The sequence below is a fragment of the Myripristis murdjan genome, chromosome 3, assembly GCF_902150065.1.
Source record: "Myripristis murdjan chromosome 3, fMyrMur1.1, whole genome shotgun sequence".
In the NCBI taxonomy this organism is placed as follows: domain Eukaryota; kingdom Metazoa; phylum Chordata; class Actinopteri; order Holocentriformes; family Holocentridae; genus Myripristis; species Myripristis murdjan.
This window is the reverse complement of record NC_043982.1, coordinates 382,882-399,180: the sequence shown is the minus strand read 5'-3', so window position 1 is coordinate 399,180 and position 16,299 is coordinate 382,882. Positions and strand designations below refer to the sequence as shown.

The 16,299-nt window shown below is 39.5% G+C and overlaps 1 protein-coding gene across 1 annotated transcript in view; it reads left to right on the top strand.

The window, feature by feature from the left end:
* Positions 1-3,342: 3,342 nt before the first annotated feature.
* Positions 3,343-16,299, top strand: part of slc9a5 (solute carrier family 9 member A5) — a 162,164-nt gene continuing 149,207 nt past the window's right edge. Inside the window, 3 exon segments of the mRNA XM_030048495.1 lie at positions 3,343-3,694; positions 13,484-13,786; positions 16,106-16,269. Coding sequence (XP_029904355.1) covers positions 3,343-3,694; positions 13,484-13,786; positions 16,106-16,269 — 819 coding nt within the window.

The window sequence follows — 16,299 nt, the reverse complement described above, 5'->3', positions numbered from 1 at the left end:
CACACGTGTGTGTGTGTGTGTGTGTGTGTGTGTGTGTGTGTGTGTGTGTGTGTGTGTACATAAAATTATGACTGAAAAAAATATCCGTTATTCCTGAGGATGAGCCTGTGGGCTGGCATTTTTTGAAAGGTTTTATTTAACCTCTTGAACAAAAATAGTCTTATTTGAAATGCCAAAATAATAATAATAATAATAATAATAATAATAATGATAATGAAAATAATAATAATAACCTTATTTTCAAGATTAGTTTTTGGGCATTTTATGGTTTATTTGACAGTCACAGTAGAGATGGACAGGGGAGACGGGGGGGATGACATGCAGCAAAGAGCCTGAGGTCAGATTCGAACCGCAGTTGCTGCGATCAAGACTGAGCCCTGGCACATGGTGCATGCTCTTAGCCAGTGAGCCACCGGGGCACCTCAACCTTATTTTATTTTTAAAAACTCATGTTTAGTATTTGATTTTTTTTTTATATTTTGAGGGAAAATGTGGCACTTTTCCAGTAATTTCATTAAAATATTAAATTATTAATACAGGTTTTTTTGGCTACTTTTCTCATTTTCTTGTTTGTATTTTTACACTTTTTGGGTGCTTGCTCTCGTAATTTTATTTTATTTTTCAGTAATTTTGTTGCAAATAGATATTAATCTCTTGTTTTTCATTTGTTTGTTTTTTTATTTGTTTGCTGTGTCATGAAGAATATGTCAGCCTAAATGAATCCACTTCCCAAGTGATATTAATACACACATCCCTCAAGGCACTGGCTGAGGAGGTGGAGTTGTAGCAGCCTTTGACTCTAGCTCATTAATTAACCCCAGGCCCATACTTAAACATAACTCATTCAACAGCCTTGTGCTTAGTCTCTCACACCCAAATTGGAAAGCTACTACCCACAACTTCTGTTATGATTTGACACTTTACCATTTGAACTGAATTAGATAAACAAAAAATCAGTCAGTTATACTTTGATAATCAGTTAATAGCCCATTAATTAACCCCAGGCCCATATTTAAACATAACTCATCCAAAAGCCTTGTGCTTAGTCTCTCACACCCAAATTGGAAAGCTACCACCCACAACTTCTGTTATGATTTGACACTATACCATTTGAACTGAATAAGATAAACAAAAAATCAGTCAGTTATAGTTTGATAATCAGTTAATTATTTCAGTAATTTATTAAATGACTTAGTAAAAAAGAAAAATCAAACATTTGCGGTTACAGCTTCACAAATGCTAAAAAGCTCTTGCTTTTCTCGGTTTCACACACACAAGTTGAATGGAGTAGAGCAGTCATTTGGCTAATACAGAATAAAATAGCAATCATAGGTCTTTGTTATGGTGACAGTCAGTGGGGTCGCAATGTGCATCGCACTATCTTGAGTGCTGATATCTTGTACTGTGTGAAGCGATGCAGAAGCAGATTTTGATAAGAGAATTATGAACATTTATTCCACGAGCACATAGACAACTGTCAAAATTGAACTGAAATCTCCCATTTGCCACATAGTTAGCATAACATCAGCAAGATTGTGCTTGTTAGCATTTGAAAACCAGCAAATGTAGCTGGTTAGCATAATCAACGATAGCTTTACATAATAAAACCCCTTACATGCTATGTGTATAGTTTAAAGAACTGTGGTCGAGAAGGAAAGTGTTAACTTTAACCAGTTAATAGACATGAGTTGAAAGACTGGACCATCTTTCCTGTTGTGGTACTTGTGGCAAAAACTCCCACCTCTGTGAGTCGGCAACTTGCAAAAAGTCAGTTTAAATGGAAGCTAGCCTGGTCCTGCATGGTCCTCATAATAATGGCCCCTGCTTTGACCAACCTGGTATGTTGCTTTGAATGGGAAGGACCAATCTACTCCATTCAAGTGCTGTGGTTTCATATAATTACAAACTGTAAATGAACAGCTTCTGTACAACTGAGTTGTGTTTCTGCAGGTTTGCAGGAACCATAGTAGAAACTGGTCATCCCACACAATGCTGGAATTAACAATACATCATTTACCATACAAATGATCAGCTGTTTGACATTCAACACAATGTTGCATGGTAAATGTGTTGTCATATGTCAGTTTATGATTGTTTGATTGGTTGTGCCATGTTTAATATCTCATTGTGTTGATCTGACTTCATGTCAACCTGATCAGTGTCCCTGACTGAAACATCACAGTTTTTTTGTGAATAAAACCAGGAACTATTGCAAGATGCAGCAGTGTGCAGGGCTACCCCCTTTGATGTCACTCAAGACATCAAAGGGGGGACATTAAAGAAGGCAATTAATGACATCACTTTGATGTTCTGTGAGCTCATGATCATTTGTCATTAGTTGTAGCAGTTTATAGATGAAATGAAAATGACTTATTGATTAACTGAAAAAATAACCCACAGATCAGTCTACAATGACAATTTATTGTAGGCAGTGTAATCTCTAATGAGGACAACAAGTCAATAAGTCCAGGTCTCCCTCTCTGAGTTTTTGAAGAGCATTCTGGGAAATGCAGGGAAATACTAACTGAAGTAAAACTAGACATGGCAGAGTCGGGGAAAGTGGGCTCATCAGAAAAGTAACTTAGAGTACAGGGTAACTCCCAGAAACCACAAACTAGTGATATTTGACAGTGGAGGAAGACAGGGGTTATTTTGCTAATTTTCTAGTAATTTTCTTCTTATGTTACTAATGCTCTGGGCAATTTTTTTTTTTTTTTTTTTTTTTTTTTGCAAATTTTCTAATAATGTTTTCCCCATGTTTTTACAAGAAACCAAGTGGATCAGGTTTGAAAGGGTTAAATTATTTTGATGTTGAGACTTGAACACGGGTAATCGGGGGAGATTAAACCAGAAAGAAGAAAAAGTTAAAATTATCCCTCACAATTTTTAGTCATTATAACAAGTTCTAGTGAATCAAATTGCAGGGAGTTTCAACTAATTTTCATTTTGCTGAGGACCCCCTGGAAGCCCCTCAGGGACCCTTGGGACCCCCAGAACCTGACTTTGAAATGATGATCTTATGCATCATTACTTTAACTGGTGGTGTAATTTCAATCATGTCGTTATAACACGGCTCATTATGCTGTTGAGAGGCATTCCATATATTCGAAAGACATTTTCTATTTTGTCAAGTTTTAACCTCCATCCGCTGCCGCACACCGTCTCTTTAACAGAGAAACTGGGCGGGTCACATGTCCAGGTTCAGTATCCCTTCCTCTCTGACTTAGGAGACTGTGTTGATATTGTAAACCGGTGCCTGGCCGGCTTCCGCTCCTCCCTGTCCTCTCTGTGCCCATATATATCAAGGCCGGGGGGATGCCTTCCCGTTGAGCACCAGGAAGGATGCTGCCGCTCGGACTGATGTTGCTGCTGCTTCCAGCGGCCCCCTCCGCCGCCGCCACCGACCTGCCAGGATCAGGCGCGCCGCTCCGCGCGGAGCTCGGCGCGTCTACACCAGTACCCGGCTCTCCCTCCGCGTCGGCCCTCCTCCTGCAGCCTGGGGCGGAATACAGTCCGTCCGGTCTCGCCTTGGCCCGGTCGGCGGAGGTACTGGTCAGTACCGGCGAGGAGGAGGAGGGTCAGCAGCATCATAATCACGGCGGTGGGTACCGGGTGGTTCAGTGGGAGTGGAGCTACGTCCAGACTCCGTACATCATCGCCATTTGGCTGCTGGTGGCCAGTGTGGCCAAAATCTGTAAGTGGACTTTAACTTGGTGAGGTTGGAGGGAGGGGCTGGGAACCAGTGCCAGCCCTAGAACTAGAACCAGACTGGGACTGGGAACTAGACTGGAGCTGGTGTCTAACAGGCTGCTAGTAGAGACAGAGTAGGACTGGAACTAAACTGGTGCTCTGGGTGTGTGACAGTATGAGAACAGAACCAGGCCCACCTGGGCCCTCTGCTCTGTTTATGTCTCTTGTACCCCCACCCCACCACACCTTTGAATCACCCTCTTAAACAGTACAGTGCTCCTTCATGGCTCTGTAGACTTAAACTTGTCTGTTTCTGTGACACACAGAGAGGTTTCCTGTAGAGTAGCTGGTGACTCACAGTCACCTCACTATCTGCAGGACAATTACATGCTCTGCTATGGTGATCTGGCTGAAAGTTAAACACACACACACACACACACACACACACACACACACACACACACACTGGTGGTGCAGATCCACATAGTTGCTGCTACATGTTCAGCAGCTGAACGCTCTCCATGTTTCTTGACGTCTTGATTCGTCTTTTCTCGCTGGCCGCCTGGTGTGTAGGATGTTCTTTCTCTCTTGCGCGCGCTCTCGTCTCTCTCTCTCTCTCTCTCTCTCTCTCCCCCTCTCTCTCTCGCTCGCTGTTTTTCTCTCCCTCTCTCTCTCTCTCTTTCATGCATTTTCAGGTAAACCCTAATACAGAGAGGAGTAATATTTGGAATGTGGCAAAGTAAATGCTAAAATGTGCTGTTATGTTCTGTTTCTGTACCAGAATAGATGTTTTTAGAACATCCATCAGCCTCGGAGATCAGTTGAATCATTTGTAACTTTTTCTAGTTTTTGCAGTGTGTGGCTGTCAAGTGAGACAGAAACAAATTTATTTTTCAGGTCTCCCTCAGCTCTGTATCTCATGTCAGTCTAACAAACCTCCTCTTGATTTCCAGTTGGTGTTCATATGGTGTAGTGGAGTGTGCAACTTCCAGTTAGTTCATTGATTTTCAAGTTCTCAGCCAAAGGACTGAATTGCTTTCTGTGTCCTGAGGTTTCTGATCTTGCTGAAGGCTTGCAGAATCAGCTGGAGAATCTCTGATGTGCCTGGTCATCCGCTTAGAAACAAAAATGGAGACTTTTTCCTGTATGAGCAGAATCATCAGGATACTCACTGATGACTCTGTGAAGTCTGTTGCATGAGAGAGGTCATGGACGCATTGTAGATGATTTTGTCACCAGTCTTTTTTGGAGCTGAATGTGAATGAAGACTAAAGACTCCTACTCCAATGCACAGAATTATCAAGGACACTGATATTGATGGATAATTCTAGTTATCTGGCAACAGTTCTCAAGTCCAAGGTATAAACTTAAAGGCCAGTACTGCAGTTGCAGTGTCAACTTAGTTGACAAAAACAATGAAGGTTTTAGTCAGTGATAACTAAGTTTGAACTTTACTAAAATTGTCCCCCAATTTTTTACAATTATTTTTTCATTTTTATTTTTATTAGATTATTTATTAGTGACCTTGCATATGCAGATATATTTAATCTTCAGCTAATTTTAGCTAGATGTGTCTTCTGGTAGGTATGATCCAGTGGTTTGCAGCTTTGTGTTCCTTGCAAATGAATGACTGGTGCCCTTCCAAACAGAGGTCAATAGTTGTGTTTTCATGTTGGTGACAAGACATGATATTTCGTCAAGGTTTTTGAGCAAAAGTTTGTTGTTGTTGTTGTTGTTTTTGTTTGTCTTATTTTCATCCTGGAAAATAATGTTAACAAATACATTTTGTCATGGTTTTCAGTTTGCCTGGTTTTAAGTGTTCCTGGTTTCTAGTCTACCTGGTCTCTAACTTGCCCAGTGTCTAGTTTGTCTGGTTTATATTTTTTCTGGTCTCTATGTTGTCAGGTCCCTTGATTGTTTGGTTTTCAGTTTGCCTGGTCTCTAGTTTGTCCTGTTTCTAGTTTTCCTGGTTCGTACTTGGTCTGGTCTCTATTTTGCCTGGTTTCTACTTTGCCTGGTTTCTAGTTTGTTTGGTTTGCTCTCTTTGGTTTGCACCAGGTTACTGAAGCTGTTGCATACTCACAATACTCACTTTCATCCCCACCCATAATATAATGGTCAGCAGTTTGTCTCAGTGAAATTGGTTTCTCTGGATGTGTGTGTGTGTGGTGGTGTGTCTGCCTGCCACACAGGTAATCTCACATTACACACACAGAGCCCCTTCAGGCAGCCTGTTAGCAGCTCTCTTCACTAATAACTGACTGTTGCCTACTGAGGAACCATCAATCATAGTTTGTTGAGTTTACCAGGATTTCCTTACATGCAAACAGTATGACCAGCTCAATGTGATTGTTGTTTGAAATGATACATTATAGCTGATGGAGATGGAATAAAATGTTAAATAGATATTGCTCTTGATCTATCAATGAAAGTGGAAACCAAACAGTTGAAATAAAATTTTCTCTGAAAATTAAAGAGTTTGCACTTTATTATATTAAATTAAAAGCCATTTAAAGGGTAGATCTACTGTCAAATGACATTTGAACATAAATAATTAATGGAATGTGATCAGAAACTTAAACTTGTGCACAGCAGAGCACCTATCAGGATACTTTTTTGAGGTGATGGTGAAAGTGAATGAGATGATTGTATCTTGTTTGCTAATCGTTTTGTTGTTAAAATGGAAAACCATAACAGTGCAGATGTGTTATCTTTACTTAACCAAGCCCTGAAAGATTGGAATTTCAAGTATGAAGTTGATTAATTTTTATTTTTATTCTTATTTTGTTTTATTTATTTATTTGTTTTATTATTCATTTATTTGTTTATTTGTTTATTTATTTTTGTCGCTGTAGCTTTTACCACAATCCTCTTCAACCTGTGAGGAAGGCAGAGTAGAGGGACTCTACACAGCAGAGACAGTCCATTTCAGTATTGGAGATAAAGATGCAGTCTTATAAAGAAGTTGAAGTAGAAGTCTGAATCCTTCCTGCAGTTTTTTTTTTTTTTTTTTTTTTTAGTTTAGTTTATTATTTTATTTGACAGGAACTATGCTAGGGAGTGGCACAGTAGTGCAGTGGTTAGCTCTGTCGCCTCACATCAAGAAGGTCCTAGGCTTGATTCCCAGCTGGCTAGCCAGGGTCCCTTCTGTGTGGAGTTTGCACATTCTCCCCGTGTCTGCGTGAGTTTCCTCCCACATTCCAATTCACCTGACATGCAAGTCATTTCATTTTCATTTGTTTATTCTTGTTCTTGCTCATATTATTGAGTTCTAAGAGTTTTAAGCTATATGGGCATAGAGGGCCATTCCTATGCTGCTGAAATATGATCTGTCTTGCAGGCACAGAGGTTGTGTTTTATTGTCTTTTTTTCTCTCCTCCTTTCTCTGCTTAATGCTCAATTCTATTTGCTTACTGCTACTGTTTTTTACTGTAAAGTACCTGCACTTGGGAACAGTCTCGCATAGCCACAAAGTTGTAAAAGAGACAGCATAATAGATGTTAACATTATGAATACTATTATTAACCTAAAAATGACTTGGTGTCATTCTGAATCCCAGTTCAGTACCACACAAAATTCTGCAGTGACCGGTCAGAAAATTTGTTTTGCCTGTAAACCCATCATAACTTGCTGAAGACCAAACAGAAGGCAGAAAGACCCACAAACAAGCAGCAACTGAATACAGCTGCAGTGAAGGCTTGGCAGAGCATCTCAACAGAGGAAATTCAGAATTTGGTGATGTTGTCTATGGGTTCCAGACTTCAGGCAGTCATAGACTGCAAAGGATTTTCCTCCAAATATTGAATTTATTCCTTATAATGATAGTTATATATGTTATGTATTGTTTGTCCAATGACTTTTGAGCCTCCAAAAATGGCACAAAAAGGTATAAAACTGGCTGTAATTCCTAAAAGGGTAATTCCATAGTTTTGTTCATCCCCTTAAATTAAAACTAAAAGTCTGTACTTCAATCATGTCTTGGTTACTTCATTTCAAATCCACAGTCGTGGTGTACAAGGGCAAAATTATGAATATTGTGTCACTGTCCAAATACTTCTGGACCTAACTGTATAATGTAATGCACAGTCTGATCTGGAGTTTAGAAAGTGATGCAAATTATAGTAATTAGTAATCTAATTCTTTTGTAGAGTAAATTAGTAAAGTAATGTGATTACAGTTTGTAGAAAGTAATGACTAACTTAATTGCTTTTTTGAGTAACTTACTCAACACTGCAAACTAAACTATATAAGAGGAAATGGAGGGAGCGGTAACTTTACTGATGTATGGATGTATGGAAATTTTAAATCCGCTGTGGTGGTGTATAAGGGCAAAAGTATAAATATTGTATCACTGGCCAAATACTTATTAACCTAACTGTATATGAAATAACCAAATTCAAGCAAGTTTTTATTGAGTTTTAAGAGTTTATTGCAAGTAGCATATATAAGGGATAAGCAAGCATATCCAAAGTGCCAGATCAAATACCCTATGCTCAAGTAAGTAGCAGTAAAAATTGAAATGTAAAATCACTCTTAATAATGGTCATTGGACACTCAATATGTGTTATGTCTAAATAAACAGATATTATGGTTTTCCTAATAACTTCTAACTACTGGGGATAATAGGCCATCAGTGCATTGGAAAACAAAGGACATTAGAGAGAAGGCAGAAAATCCACTTCATCATTCAAACCTGGCGACTTTGTGGCCTTTAGTGTGACAATCCAAAATGTCCCTTGTTGGAGGAGTTTTTTCAGCCTGTTGCCACATCTTCTGATTAGGTATGACTTCAAGGGCAATTGCTGCCAAGAAAGAGGGGCTGCCATGTCCTGCTTGATTATAATGAACAGCGTTCTTTTTGTTCTCCCCACACAGAACCTTCTGCAAGGGCATTCCAGGCAATATACAGGAAAGGAAGTGTTAACAGTTGGCAAAGTGATTTATTTTGTATGTCTTATTAGTAAACACATCCTTAACTCTATTTGTTTTAGAGATGTTACTGCAATGGCAACAGTTGCCACAAGGGAAGATGCCCACAGGTTTATGAAGCCAGGAAGTCTGTGGCGATAGATATTATGTAGATATTAGATATAGGTTTTTTCAAGGATGGATCACTGTGTAGCATATTACGAATTGGAGCAAACTGTTTACTGTAAGTGGATATAAAATAAACATTTTAATTATGCACTGATTTTTGTTTTTTATGTAAGAGACTCAGTATTGTAGAATTGTAGAATAATAGTAAATCACTGATACATATAATATCAGGGTTTTGTGAAGTTTTCAATGAAGACTTTGGTGGTACCAGACTTTCAAGTTCAGGTTTCTGTAGAATTTAAATAAGTCATCTTTGGTTTGAAAATTCTTTGCATTATTTGTGGGTGCACAACGAAGACCCCAAGACAGCAAAGAAAGATATTCTTGTGGAAGGGAGGTACCTGACATATTTATCAGAGTCTAATCCTGTCTGGCTTGGCAAGATGCGTCGTTTTCCTTCTCCTTTTCCTTGGGACAATTACAATTTTGCTCAAGACACGTTAGTGGGAAATTAAAACGATCCAACATCACCTAAAAGAAGTGATCTACATGCCCAAAAAAACTAGAGGAAAAGGACAAGAAATTATATCTGCGCATAATTACATCTGCATCCAACACTGTCGGATTACTGGAGAGCAGAGATGATCCCTCTTGGACAACGAATAAAAAAGTTTCCATCATTTGGCCTTGACAATCTGGACTTTAAGATGAAATGGGAAACTACACTACTCACAAAAAGTTAGGGATATTCGGCTTTTGGCTGAAATTTCAGGATGAACCTAAAATGCATTATAATCTTTACAGGTGAACTTAATGTGACCTTCTGTAAACTTTTGAATGCACATGTCCAACTGTTCAATGTTTCAGTAGTTTTTGCACAAGTTGCTGTTCTCTAACAAGGAGTTTAACGGCAAAATTCACATCAGGTGTTTGATCCATGAATCAACCAATAAATTTCCTGGTTCAATTAGAATTGGCATTTAAACAGTCGTCCTCATCATGCTGTTCACATCTTGACATCATGAGACCAAGACGACACGTCAGTACAGAACTGCCCTACACTTTGTGAGTGGTACAGTGACAAGCCCATGCTACCTGAATAACATCATTAATCCAGTCATTGTGCCCCTGCATGAACAACACAGGCCTAATTTCATCTTCATGGACGACAATGCTCCAGCTCATCGAGGTTGTATCATTAGGGAACGGCTGCTGGAGACTGGGGTACCTCAAATGGAGTGGCCTGCACTTTCTCCAGACCTGCATCCCATAGAAAACCTATGGGATCAGCTGAGTCGCCGTGCAGAGGCTCGGAGCTCTGTACCCCAGAACCTCAATGTCCTGAGGGCCGCCCTTCAAGAGGAGTGGGATGCCATGCCTCAGCAGACAATAAGTCGACTTGTGAACAGCATGAGACGTCGTTGTCAAGCTGTAATTGATGCTCAAGGGCACATGACAAGTTACTGAAACACTGACATTTTTTGTTGTGGTATATCCACCACTGTTGTTGGCTTTTGTTTCAAGAAATTGTTTGAGATGAGGAAATCACCAGTGTATGCTTCTACTTAAATGCCCTACTTTCATGATATAATATCACTGTAGCGTGAACTTTTTACATTTTCCATAAATTTCACCCAAAAGCCAAATATCCCTAACTTTTTGTGAGTAGTGTATATTAAATAAATGCTCACTGGATCTGATTCTACCTCTGATTGAAGAAACAAACCAAAAAAACAACAACAAACAATTACAAACTGAAACCAGTGGCGGTTCTGCCCATGTTGCCGCCTTGGGCGAAATTACTGCCTTGCGCCCTTCCGTGTTACTACCCCGACGAGGGCGTTTTTTCAGGGCATTTTCAATGGAAAAAATATCGTCTTATATTCAGATGAATACGGTAATAGAAAACTGCAGTAAGGATTTTTTTATTTTTTTTTTTTTTGCGCTCATGCCGCCCCCCACGTGACATGAAAAAATGTCACGTGACTGACATTATCAGAACGCAAGTTCAATCTCTTATCACCAGTGTGGAACAAACGTCACTTGAAACGAATCTGAAAGAGGACACTGAAAAGCTTTCTGATGTTTTCATAAATTCCAAGCTGAATAAATGTAAGACGGATGTGTCAGACTGTCAGGAGGTCACAGTGCACTCCTGGGGCCTCATGTACAAAGGGTGCGTACTCACAAAACGTGGCGTAGCCTACGTCCTTTTCCACGGCAAAGTTCAGATGTATCAAGAGTGAAATGACCATGGAAATGTGCAGTGCCTCACGCCAACTTCATGGCTGGTGTACGCATGTTTCTACAGCTATTGATCCTTTGGTGACACTTAGAGGTGATGCTGGCAAACTGTTGATAATGTGAAAACAATTAGTCCTAGACACATTAACAATTAAAACTGATGAACAATTAATACACCCACGTGTCTGGAATTAGATTAGTGGATATAAAAGCATGCGCAAAGTGATGAAAATACCGTTAACAATAATGGCTGCTTTGGCATTATTAGAAGACATTGCCGGTTTTCCTAATGTAATCGGAGCTATTGACTGCACACACACATTGCTATAAAAGCGGCATCACAGGTAAATAGATAGATAGATAGATAGATAGATAGATAGATAGATAGATAGATAGATAGATAGATAGATAGATAGATAGATGGATAGATAGATAGATAGATAGATAGATAGATTAATTGATTGATACATTATTCATCCCGAAGGAAATTCACATTCCCAGCAGTAGGCTATCCACATTAAAAGATTAAATGAAGAAAAAAATATTTATGTCAACAGGAAGCATTTTCAATCGATTTTTTCATTTAATTGTCCTAATATTAATCCCTCTCATGCGCATTGAGCTAGTGCGCCCCCAAATATGATCCTGTCTTCACAGCATCAGTAGGCTGTTGTTATTTGCTGGTTAAACTACAGCTTCAGAGCTTCCCGACAGGCTCCTGATTGTCTCTGTGAGTAAAGTACTCATGTCAATAAATCCGTGCGTCGGGCGCCCCGGTGGCTCACCGGCTAAGAGCGCGTACCATGCACCAGGGCTCAGTCCCGATCGTAGCGACCGGGGTTCGAATCCGAGCTCAGTTCCCTTGCTGCATGTCATTCAGCAAGGGTGAATAACACCCCCCTTCTTCTATTTTTTCCTTCTTATTCATGTTAAGGGTTGTAGTTTTCTGATCACACAGATCAGAAAAGTACTTCAATGGGGGCGTGGACAGGGAGGAGTCGGGTACTCCAACATGTGCGCTCAATTCCACGTTGATTCGGATGTTCAGAGGAAATGTGCTTGGATTCATGTGTAAGCACAGATTCATACATCTGGATGTTGTTGTGCGAACAACGTTTTCTGGATTTAAGCGTATGCCATTTTTCAGTAGGAAATCCACGGAAGTCTTTGTACATGAGGCCCCTGGTCCTGCTCTCTGCACAGCAGAAAACAGCGGGTGCGCTCAGTCTTCTTCAACCTACCCAGCAGCACACCAGTAATGGCTTGAGTGTAGTAACAGGGCATTTTTTAGAGCCCCCTCATCATCCTCAAAACTCCGGTGCAAGCAAAAGACAAGGCAGAAGAGGAAGAAAAAACATGCCCAGCCAGAATCAGCGAACAACATAATGCGAACCACCAGACAGACAACCAGACAGGATTGGACTCTGATAAATATATCAGGTACCACCTCGCTCACCTTATCAACAACATCCCATTTGGTTTAGTGCCCTCTTGTGGCTAGGTACAAAGCCCAAAATTGTAGGGTGAAATAATTCCAGTTAATTATGTTTTTGTTAACCCTGAAAAACAAATAAAGAAAGAAAGGAATACAAAAATACGGGTGTATCATGACATACTGCATGCTCAGAGCACAGATGGTACATAATCAATAGACCTGATAGATAATCAATACATAATAAATAGACCTGGACCTGATAGGCTTAAGGTGTGTTCACACCAAACGTGAAGTGAGTTTTTAATGTGGCACAATTTCGTACAAAGTCAAAGTAAAGACACGAAAAGATGTGAATTTGCACGCAACGCAAATGATGTGGATTTCCATGTTGCGAATAACATGAACACATGAAATTTGTGCCACTTGCTTATTCATGTTAGTTGAAAATTTTCAACTTGAGCCAAAAATTCATGGCCATATTCATGCAACGCGGCAATGCTTCATGTTTTGTCTGAACAAACCTTTACAGAATATTGCTTGTGTAGAATTTACTCGAACTGACTATGCAAACCCATGTCAAGTCAAATCAAGTATGATAAATAGATGAACAGACAACCAGGTGCACACACACATTTTATAGTCTCGCCCTCTCTGATTTTATTGGGGGAAAAATACATTCTCATACAACCAAACTGCATTCTCAATTACATTTCAAGGGGAACATAATTTTATCAAGGCTGAGCTGGGAGGTAAGTGAGGTAGCGGACAGGTCAAACAACTGACTTTCAGCCAAGCACCCCAGGTTCAAGTCCAACATAAAGTGATAGTGTTTGTTTTTCGCAAACGTTAACGTTACTGTAACCAAGTGGTTTTTATGTTTATTAGAAACATATTTGTGATAATCAGAAACAAACATAATCTGCAACAACATACATTTACCCCAAACCTAAGTAAGAATGCAGTTTAGCTGTATGAGAATTTAATCTTTAGGAGACAGGGTTGCATTGGGTGGGGACAAAAAAATATTAAGAGCGCTAGAGCTGTTTTTTTGTTTTGACTGTGTCTGTCCCCCACCAGTGTTCCACTTCTCCCAGCGATTCACCACAGTCGTCCCAGAGAGCTGCATGCTGATCCTTCTGGGCCTGGTTCTGGGTGGGGTCGTCCTCATAGCCAATAAGAAGCAACTGTACCAGCTGGAGCCTGCTCTCTTCTTCCTCTTCCTTCTGCCAACCATTGTGGGTGATGCCGGCTACTTCATGCCAGCCCGGCTCTTCTTTGACAACCTGGGAGCCATTCTGCTCTATGCTGTGGTGGGAACACTGTGGAATGCCTTCTGCACAGGCTTCTGCCTGTATGGGGTCAAACTCCTCGGGGTCATAGGTCAGTCAGTGGGCACTCTTGAGGTCATACTGCTGATGATTGACTGGTAATGAGATGAAATGGTTCAATAATCCCAATGGACATAACATAAATAACTTCTTTAGTAATGAGATGAAAAATATAGACATGAGGAAAAAAGCACTAAGTAGACACAAAAATGATTTGACTAAATAAGTAACTAAATTAAGTGCTTCAGAAGTCCTTGATTACTGTTAGTTGTCTTCAAGAATGTTACAAAAAAAAAAAGCTAAACAAAAAAAAAGAAAGAAAGAAAAATCAACCCATCCAGTGAAGTTTTGTTAAACTTGTTTAACAAAACATTTAACAAAACATTTTAGCAACTTCATTTTAGCAATGAAGTTGGTCTTTTCTTTCATCTTATCCGAAAAGAACCTAAATCATTTAGGGCTAGTCCTCACTGGCATGAAACAGAATCCAAATATTATACTCAAAAATTAGTATCTATTTGAATGTATCTTTCAACATTGCATTGCATCATTGCTTATAATAATTTGCATATTGTCAGCATCAATATTACCCAGTCTGGTTCTGTGACATTATAAATAAATGAATGTCTGAGTAAAGCTCCCAGGTAAAGTTGCCTCTCAATGCTAACCTCAGATCAGCTTCATACTTAAATGACAAATATATTTGTCTGATGGCTCTTTGAGTTCAGTTTCAACCGTAGCCAATGATTTGAACAGGGACTGAGTCAGCCCTGGTTTCAAATAAAAAAGAAAATGATCTGTGAACGGCACTCAAGGGCAACTTCATCCCACAACCAATAAACTTATTCATTGTTAATTACAGGATTAACCTGACAACAATTTTTTCTGTTCATATACATCATTTGGTGCAGCAGAGCCATTACATCATTCATCAGTCAATCAGTCAGTTCCTATAACTTCCACCATTGCCATGTAAATAGTTAAAGTAAAAATAAGTTAACATTGTTTATCTTGATGCCTGAAATAACTTATTTTCTTTAAAAATCAATTCACAATGTGCATTTTTTGGTCATTAGCATCCTTGAAACAAAATGCTGACTCAGAGATCATCCTGGGGGATCATACTGCATGAAAGAGTCAGATTGTGCCACCATGAAGCAATAGTAGCACACTGCAGCACTACAGAATCAGGATAAAGCAGAAGTGATCACCCATATATCTTATTATTATAGAATACAGTAAATAAGTATATGTGAAGTCACAGTGTACGTTATTAAGATTCAAATTCTCAAATCTATGTTGTAATGTTGGCACAAAAAATACATTTGAATACCATTGGTGCTATTTCACTTCCCCCCTAGCTGTTACATAGGACAGTAGTGACTTATATCATTGTTACTGAGTGCTGGATACTGGCTGGATGCTTCACATGCTGTCTCTGGGTGTCCAGCCCAAATGTGAAGCAAGTTTTTAACATGGCACGATTACATACAAAGTCAGTGCCAATGAGAATTTGCGCCGGGTGACACAAACACACGAAATTTGTGTATTCATGTGAATTCAAACTTTTCACAGCCATATTCACTTGAGTCCACACAGAAACACACTTCACATTTTGGTTTGAACACACAGTAAGTCCCCTGGCACTGAAGTGTCCCTTTTTGAAACTAAAATAAGCATTCAATTACCAAGTGCACTCGGATGATAGTTTTCCTCAAATTACTGTGTATAACTGTTTTTTCCCCTTTTTCCTTGTTTTTCCTCCACTCCCCTCTATCACACACATTTCACAGATCTTTCATGCACATGCCACCATTACAATTAAGGACCAGCACAGAGAGTTCAGAAGACACAAGGAAGTAGTTCTACCTTTGCTCAATTAATTAATTAATTCTGAAAATGGTTTAATAAAGTAAAGATTCCATATCAGGCTTTAAAAAAAATCTGCTACATATCACCAAACTTAAACTTTATTTGTTAAATAATTTGAGTGGATTAGTGTAGCTATTTTTAAGAATATTAGCTGGGGGGAAGTCCACCTCAGTGGCAGGAGGCTAACAGTTAGCATTTGGAGCATCCAGCCAGTATCCAGCACTATAATAATGAGAGGAGGATAGCACCACTAATGTCCTATGTAACAGATATGGGGAAGGTGAAATAATATCTAAATTTCCAAAATGGGTGAACCATCCCTTTAAAGGATGCATATCCATTCTGAATAAAGTAAGACCTAAGTGTTGCCAACAACAGGAAGAAAAACTCAAAGAACTGACAACTTCACAGCTAGAAAAACCTGTAACCATGTATATGCAACAAGAAAAAATATATCATGTTGATGTTTCTGGGTGTATATGTTTGTGTGTCTGTGCAGATGAGCGTGTGCAGGCAGACCTGATGGACTTCCTGCTGTTTGGGGCATTGATTTCTGCTGTTGACCCGGTGGCAGTGTTAGCTGTGTTTGAGGAAGTTCACGTCAACGACATGCTCTTCATCATCGTCTTCGGAGAGTCACTGCTCAATGACGCTGTCACTGTGGTGAGACTTATGCCCATGCCCATGTACATG